Genomic DNA, 8466 nt, shown 5'->3' with positions numbered 1-8466 from the left:
TCTCCCCCTGACAGATGTGCTGTGCATGGACGAAGAAATGGATTGGCAGCCTTCGCCCCTGCCGCAGAAATACACCGACAACAGCGAGAAACCATCCGGGAAGCGACCGTGCAAAACCAAGCATTTGATCCCTCAGGAGCCCAGGCGGGGCTTGCCGCTGCCAGGGGACTCCTAGGTGGACAATGCGGATGGCAAGGTACCTCTTGCCCCTGGCTCTCCCCCGCCCCCCGGGCCCGTGCAGGCACATCCCGCCTGCCTGCTTCTCTGCTTCTGGGGACAAAGCTTTCCTTTTCCTGAACCCCTCCCCCCAAAACGTCCCTGCCCCTTCCTAGGGGACGTGTCTCCTGGGTGGTGGTGAAGTTTCCAGCTAGTAAAAATGCAACCCCTTCCTCGCGCCCCGCCTCCCCCAGACTGAGAGGAGGAAAAGTGCTTTCCTCCACTCAGGTTTGTAACTCAGGGAGGAGGCGAACCAGGCGGGTGGAGGAAGGACAGCCTGAAATGTGTGCGCTGCCTGGTTTCGTGATAGGTGACCGTCCGGAGATTTTGAAAGCGGCCTGAGCCCAGTTCCAGCTATGATCTTTCGCCGGCCAAGCAGGACCAGAGGCCCTTGGACTGTTTGCAGCAATTGTTACCAGCTTCCCAGGCCTCGCAGCTGACATGGTCAAGCTCCCCTCCAGAGACCACCCAGTCCCGCCCGATGCCACCGGAAGCGCGGAGACTTATTGTCAATAAGAACGCGGGTGAGACCCTCCTACAGCAGGCCTCCCGGCTTGGCTACGAGGTGAGCATCCTTGTGGGTGCCCCGGATCAGGATCCACCGGCTGCTGCTCCTTGGGTGGGGGACACACTGGCTGGGGATGGGGTGCGGGTCTCAGAGCCCAGCCCCCTCCACGTGGCGGGCTGGGCTGGGTGTTCCAGCAGGGTGTTTGCGTTGGCTCCCGCTCACACTGCGGGCTCTTTGGTGGCTTGTTCAGTCGTGGTGTGAAAAGAAAGGCAGGCCTCTCTGATGTTCCGTTCCCGTTCAGGCAGGCAGGCTGCTTCGGCCAGTCTGGCTCACTTATCTCTGATATAAAATCTGACCTAACCCAGGGCTTGGCGACCAGGGGAATTTTAATAAGCCCTTTTGGATTCTGAATAGCAAGAAGGAGAGTAGGAGAGTAGTTATTAGCTCTACTAACTTGTGCTGTTTGGAGCAGAGTGATGCCCCTGTGGGGTAGCGGGTGGGAAGTGTCTGTGCAGAGTAGGGGTGGGAGTGGGGCAGACCTGAGCAGTCTCTTTCTGAGAGGGCACGGGAGCCGAGGGCTGATGGGCGGGGAGCAGGGCTTGAGCCTTGCACAAAACTCCCTGTCCACACTGCTGTATCCCAACCCAGCACGGCTGATGACAGTGATGGCCTCTATTGCTAGAGCAACATAGAAAGATAGCTGATATCTGCCTAAGCCCGTGTGATCTGTAGTAACTCCTTTCACCCTTTTAACATGTTCACTTGGGAGTAACGCGTACTAGCCCACTCTCGGATGAGGAAACTGAGCCTCAGAGGGGTTAGCTGATACCCGTACAGGTAGCAATCCAGCAGTGCTCCACAGCCCACCACGCTCCTCAGCAAGACTGGCTCACACTGGAATTGCCCTTTTTACAGTTCAAAACCTCTGTAAGACAGATGACTCTCTCTGCCCTGTGCAGTTCCCCCACCATACTTGTCAGTAGCAATTGTGATGTAATAGCCCACAGGGCAAAGGCATTTTTCTGTGCTGGCATCAGCCCTCTGGGAGTTGAATGGTGACAGTAAAACGCGGTTCAGCAGGCTGAGCGTGGAGGTGTGGATGAGCACTGGGGTGGCAGGACCCAGGCTGGCCCGGAGCCCTGGCGCCCACACCCTCAGCCAGCTCTGTGCCCCTGTCCCCCGTCTCCCGTCGTGTCCCCCCACCCCGGTCCATAGTGCCGTGAGCCCTTGGAAGTGTGCCTGCCTTCGCCTTAAGGCATGACTGTGGGTGGGAAGTTGGAAGCACTAGGGCTATGCTTAGTTTGGGGTGTTTTGTTGTTGTTGTTGTGGGTTGAATGTGCTGTTGTTTATATCTACACGTCTCTTGGAGACCTCTCCATTAGCTAGAGAGCACTTTCTGGTAGTTAGCGCAGTTACTTGCAGGTGAAGTCCAAGGAGCACCCAGTTGGTTTCCCAAGAGCTGAGAGCGGGCGCCTAGGAGGACAGAGCAGATGTTGCACATAGTGTTGAGCTAGACCCCCCCGTGGTTGAGAAGATAGTCTCCTTGCTTCCAGCAAACGCTGGAGGTGGGGGGGAGACCCCTAACCCCAACTTTTGGGTTAGGGTTGAGAAAGTAGACTCCCGCTTCCAGCAAATGCTGGAGATGGGGGGGCGGGGTGCTGCTGCACCCGCCGTGGAGGGCGGGGCTCCGAGCCTCACCTGTGAACTTGGCATCATTTCCAGCAGCCTCCCTTTGGGACCAGAGAGGTCAAAAGACCCTCGTTGGTCCTCTAAGACAGTTTCCATTTTGGTTTGGTGGCTCTGAGGCCTGGACCAAGGGGCACTTGATCCATCCTTTTTTAGGCTACCTGGCCTTTGATTGCACAGGAAGCCTTGGGAATGTTTACGGTGGGATTTGTTTTTTTCTTCAAATGTAAATTTCAATATGTAGATTCCACAGATCACCAGTGTTGATGCTGAACATTGTGACAAGTAGATGAACGCTTTCAACTTTGAATCCAACTTTCTGGGATTTCTCTGGGCAGAATTTTAAATGTTGGGATGATGGCCCAGTTGGGAGATGTGGCAGCTTCAACCTTTTCAAATTGAAGGACAGTTTGCTTAAGCAGATAAGGGTGTGGTTTGGGAGGGTTTTCCTGAAGTTTTGTCTTCAGCATTCTTGGTTATTTTCTTCTGCTTAGCCAAAGATACCATGTGCAGTATAAAGGCTGTCTGAGCTTTATGTCATGATAATGTGGTTCTGGAAGTTTAGAAACACACTCTGGCTTCAGATCCGCGTTAAATAGATCACTTGCGTGGCCAAAGACCTCAAACCTTTCCCTCCTGGGAAAAAGGCTTCTATTTCTTAGGCTAAAACGCTAGTGTGCAACCACATGCTTGTGCCTTTAGCGGTGATGGTTAAATTTTCTATGAATTGAATAAGTCATGTTTTTTAAAAAGTTAATGAGGCATTTAATTAACTCACAACGTCGGGCTTATGGCCTTTATGGTTACATTTTGCGGGTAATAGCATTCGGTTTATAGCCGCTGAACAGAGAGCTGTCCGACAAAAGCAGTTTGACTTTGCTCTGGAATGGCTGGGCTGCCCTTCAGACACTCCCGTTTATTTCTAGTGGAGAAAATAAACCAAGGAATGTGTTGCGTCGACAGACTCGCCCCGCCTCTTCACCTTTCAGTTAGAGAAAGTGCTGGTGGCGACGGTTGCCATCCATTTAGAGGCCATCACCCTCTTAGCTAGGAGAGTGTAGTTAGCCCACTTGACCCCCAACAGAGAAGGCCTGTGGGATGCTCGTCACAGCTGGATTGCATCCCTCTAACTGGGGCCCTCTTGGGCCTTTTGAATCTTCCCAGCTGACCAGGTACCAAAGACCTGAGTTTTAGGTCTAGTACTTCATGTTAATTGAACTTGGGGTTTAATATCTCTGGGCCTCAGTTTCCAAGTGTTGAATGAGGATAGTACTACCTTCCTTTCCTGGTAGCTCCTGGGTTCCTGTGGGTGACAGAAGACGTCCTCATCTGGGGAATGAGAAGCACTGTGTAAACAGTGGGATCAACGTGGTTGAGTTAGGACAGCACGTGGCAAAAAGTCTGACCTGGCCGTGGGGCTACTGCTGCCTTTGCTGCCATCTTCCAGGAGAAGAGAGTTGACTTACCCACCAGCTTGGACGGCCTTTCATTTCTAGGTACCCTTGAATCTGCCCTAGTAGTGATGAAGGTTTCCAGGTGAAGGCCATGATTGTCACAGCAAATAAACCCTGGGTTGAGTAAATTGATGTGTGCACAGCAGTTGGTGGCGTTCAGACCTGATCCCAGAGCCACGTGACAGGGCCTCTCCGTGGCTGGGGCACACAACTCATTAGCTTGCAGCCGTCCACTCAAGTCTGGCTAGTGAGGGCCTGCTAAAAGAGCAGCAGCTTCATGCGGTATCCTGGATACCAGGGCTCGGGGCAGGTGGCCTGGGAGCCCAGAGGATTGTGGGCTTTCTGGCAGGTTGGGATGTAAACGGAGAAACGCATTCGTGGGCGTGCCTTTTCTCTTCCTCCTCTTGTTTTGGAAGGGAGCTGCTGCAGTGACCTGAAGTAACAGGGCACCAATGGCCAGGTTTACCAGCATGCCCCATTAGGTTCACGTGGTAAGCAAATGGAACATTCTAGTTCGCTCCCAAGTGAGTGGTCACCTTTGATTGGCGTGTCCTCCAAAGGGCATAAAAGGTTTTACAGAACCCATCTCGCACTTATGGGCGGCTAGAATGACCCCCGTTTTAGGTTTAACAGATGAGTTACCTGAGAGATGTCACAAGGAGGCCTGTTCTGACCCCATCCCATCCCCCCTTACCCAGCAGACCATGTGTTGGGCCACATGCACGTTCTGCCTACTCCCAGCTCTCAGAACCTGACGGCTCTCTGCTGGGCACGACTTACCCAGTATAAACAGTATAATGTGTTTTCTGGTGGCAAATGCTTTCGATGTGTCTGAAAACTTTCTTAAGGTAATAAAACATTGAATAAGTTCCTGCTCTGCTTACTGGGAGTGGTTCATATTAATATTTTAACAAGCCAAAGAAAGAAGGTTAATAACAGTGATTCTAATGCACAGTGTTGACACAGAACATCTCCGGGGGCGGGGGTGAATGTTTTATTTGATTCTTGAAATGTGGAGGTTGCAGCCTGTGGTGTATCAGGTTCCTGTCATTAACTTGAGTAAATATGAGAATATTAGACTGATTCTGCCCCAAGAGGGTGGAGTGAGGCAAAATAGAGGGTGGGGTTATTGGAGGCATTTTGTGTCATTCCTCGAGGATGGAGGGAGAGAGCTTCTCTTTAACTCCACTTAACATACAGACAAGAGCATCTGAGGCCCAGGTTCTTATTTGGGGTCTTAACAGGGGGCGCAAGGATGTAGCTGACCTGGGTGTCCCTGCTTCTCTAAGCTGGGGAATGTTCTCCGGCTGATTTAAGCTCTCTTTAAGTGTTGGTCATCCATACTTTTATCTAAACTTGTGTTATCGTCCACTGCCACTAACTGAACAGACCCATCAAGTGAGAATGGTCTGTGCTTGGCAATGTGTCATCTAAGATGTTAGCAGCCGTGACACCTCTGTACTGGTCACGTCGGCCCCTGGGCTGAGGGCTTTCATCGCTATCCGAATGCGTCCTCTCAGCAGCCCTGTGGAAGCTTGGAGAAGTTCAAGGGTAACTTGCCCATGGCCAGGCCACTGGTGCAGCAGAGCCTTAGACAACACTGTCTGCATCTCCAAGCCCTTCTCACACACTCTCACCCCCGACCAGGATGCCTGCCGCCTGCCCGCGCTATGGTGGGCTTTTGGCCCCAAGGATGTATGCCTTTGAAAGTGGGCACCGCCAAGCTATGGGGAGGTCACCCTTACAAGGTTCACTGTATGGTTGTCTGATGGTATCTCCTCTCCTCTCCTCTCCTCTCCTCTCCCCGTAGGAAGTGGTCTTGTACTGCCTGGAGAACAAGATTTGTGATGTGAACCACCGCGACAATGCGGGTTACTGTGCCCTGCACGAGGCTTGTGCAAGAGGTTGGCTCAACATCGTACGACACCTCCTTGAATATGGCGCCGATGTCAACTGCAGTGCCCAGGATGGAACCGGGTCAGTGGCGGTCTTGCTCTTGGCCTGGCCCTGCTGGGGCATAGGCAGTGGTTCTCAGGGTGTGCGGGGAACCCCAGAAGGAAAGATGGAGAGTGAGTGCCATGTAAGCACACTGGTGGTGGAGTCCTCTAGAATGGAATCGGACAGATCTTTCTGGCAAATTTACATAGAACTTTAAAACTCTGTGACACTCTTATGGACAGAGGTCCCTGAAAATGTTGAGCCTGCATGAATAATCAGGGGTGTTCTCTTTTAAGACCCTGGACTCTTCACCAGCGTCTGTTGAATCTCACTCTTGAACATATATGTGAGTTGAAAGTTGCAGGAGTACAGACAGGTCCAGTGGCAACTGGCTTGATAGGACCTGCCGTGTCCACCCACATCCCCGGGCCTGACCCCACTCTGTCCTTGACCTCGGTTTATTGGCCAGAGGCCCAGGTCTGAGTCAGCCCAAGCATCTTCCTGGTTGTACCTGGGATGCCACCACGAGGCAGGGCACTGGGGCTTTCCTGACGGTCATAACATTAGCAAAACTGTAAGGTATTTGGTGGTTCGTGGTTTCCAAATCGCATCCTTTCTGGATGGGACTGCGGACAGTGTTCCTGACCCCAGCGGACACGGGCAGGAGGACTCTGTATCCTCCTGAGAACTCGCCCTGCCTGTCGACTGCTTCTGGGCGAGAGGGTTGATCACTCATCTCCAAGTTGGTTTCAGGAGAGGTTCCACTTTGCCCCCAGTTTCTTTGACAAACTGCACTTTTTGGGTTTTGTTTGTAATGGTATAACAATGGCTTGTCGTATCTGCTTCCGTGATGCTGGGATTCTTCCCCCCACCCCTCCGTACGTTACCTTCTTACAGTCTGTCACTATTTAAGTTCATTGGAAACGTTTTCATCTAGGCCTGAGTTCCTCCTTGGGCCATGCATTAAGAGAGATTTGCATTGAAGAATTAGGCCTGAGATGGTCCCTTCACCTGTCCCGTAAAGGGTTATGTGTTGAAATAACAGAGTAATTTGTCGCAGCGACCGTACACTCACCTCCTCGGTGAAATAGCGCGCCTACGAGGCTTGGCCGCACACGCTCGATTTTGCCCCGTGTCCTTAGAAGCAAGCGTCGCGTGCACGGGTGTAATCCCCCGCACCTCTCCTAGGCCTCTCCACGATGCTGTCAAGAATGATCATCTCGAAATTGTCCGCTTGCTCCTCTCCTACGGTGCTGTTCCTACCTTGGCTACATACTCAGGTAGAACCATCAAGAAAGTGAACCACAGCGAACTTCTGGAGAAGTTCTTAACAGGTACGGCAGAGGTCAAGACACGGTCTTGTTCAAGCATCTAGACGGTGACTTCACAGCCTTTCACCTGGGTTCCCCCTACCCCCACCCCCCCGTTTACTCTAAGTGACCCTTTACTGGGAAAAGCGGCCCAACGTTAGTCTGTCAAAGAAGAGATACATACTTTGAGTTTTGCGAGGTGGGGGGCTGGAAAACTCTTAGCTAGCCAGGCTAGCTTTTGTTTGGCAGGCTGGGGCGGTGAGGCGGGCAGTCCCTCAGGAAGGCGGGTGGACGCGTGGGGAGGTTTCAGTCAGATACCTGGAGGCGTGTGCAGTGGGACTTGTCAGGAGGTGACACCAGCCCCAGCGTGAGATGTTCCCGAACTCCAGCAGCATTTGCCTCTTACCAGCAGGCGTTATCTTGTTTCTCTCTCTCTCTCTCTCTCTCCCCCTCTCTCTCCACACTGTTGAAATAACCTGCAGGCTCCTGACGACGGTAACCCCGGTTGCTCTTCGGAGTTCTCTGGCAGCTGTGTGTGTGGTGAGCAGCCTTGTTCGTTTCAGTTGGGCTTGTGGGGGTGGGGGTGGGGGTGGGGGTGGTGCTGTGAGCAGGGCTTGCTTGGGAAAGAATTTTTCCAGGGTCCTTTTTGGAGAACAGCTGGAATCTTGCTCCAGCTTACTGACCTCTCTCTTGTTTGCCCCCCCGGTTAGAACCAGATGATGAAAGTGGTTACGATGTTTTAGCAAATCCCCCAGGACCGGAGGACCAGGATGACAGCAACGAGGCCTATGGTGACCTATTGGAATCTGAATTTTCCGAAGACCCCGTTTTGCCGTGTTATAACGTCCAGGTGTCCGTCGCTCAGGGGTGAGCGTGGCCAGCGTGTGGTCGAGAGCCAGCCCAGCTGCTCTGTGGGGTGGCAGGAGTTAGAAATCCCCTTCAGCAGATGAGGGTGGATGGGTTGGGGGGTGAGTGAATTCCTCACCAAGTGTCCACCGACCTCACATAATGCAGTGGAACTTTTCCAGAAAAGTTTGGGGGATGGGAGGGCTCCCCAGCCAACTGCCCTCATTGGAACACACCCCTAGAGCCCAAAGGACACGGGAGTCAGCGACTGCAATTGCACAGTTTCAGTCACTAAACTCTTGGGGAAGGGATCCTCCCCAAATGGCTACCATAGGGGCCTTCCAAGGCGCGTGAGGTCCACGGGACAATACTGATGTGTACCCTCTTCTCGTATAAGATTAGAGAAAGCTGTATGTGGCACCTGGGATCTTATGTGTCTTCAGATTTGCTTAGATCGAGTCTTGTCCCCACAGTCGGGCCACTGTGCCCCATGACCAACCCTTCGGAG

The 8466-nt window shown here is 52.7% G+C and overlaps 1 protein-coding gene across 1 annotated transcript; it reads left to right on the top strand.

The window, feature by feature from the left end:
* Window positions 1-348: 348 nt before the first annotated feature.
* On the top strand, window positions 349-7103 carry LOC308610536 (BCL-6 corepressor-like; the record flags this gene model as incomplete). The annotated part of the gene is made up of 4 exons (XM_081259630.1): window positions 349-781; window positions 5675-5841; window positions 6991-7052; window positions 7087-7103. The coding sequence occupies exons 1-4, from the start codon at window positions 698-700 to the stop codon at window positions 7101-7103; spliced, it is 330 nt and encodes a 109-aa protein (XP_081115756.1). The 5' UTR covers window positions 349-697.
* Between the last annotated feature and the right edge of the window lie 1363 nt (window positions 7104-8466).

Source organism: Mesoplodon bidens (genome assembly GCF_964165515.1).
Source record: "Mesoplodon bidens genome assembly, contig: HAP1_SCAFFOLD_452, whole genome shotgun sequence".
Taxonomy (NCBI): domain Eukaryota; kingdom Metazoa; phylum Chordata; class Mammalia; order Artiodactyla; family Ziphiidae; genus Mesoplodon; species Mesoplodon bidens.
The sequence above is the reverse complement of the archived record's forward strand: the minus strand, read 5'-3'. Positions and strand labels throughout refer to the sequence as shown.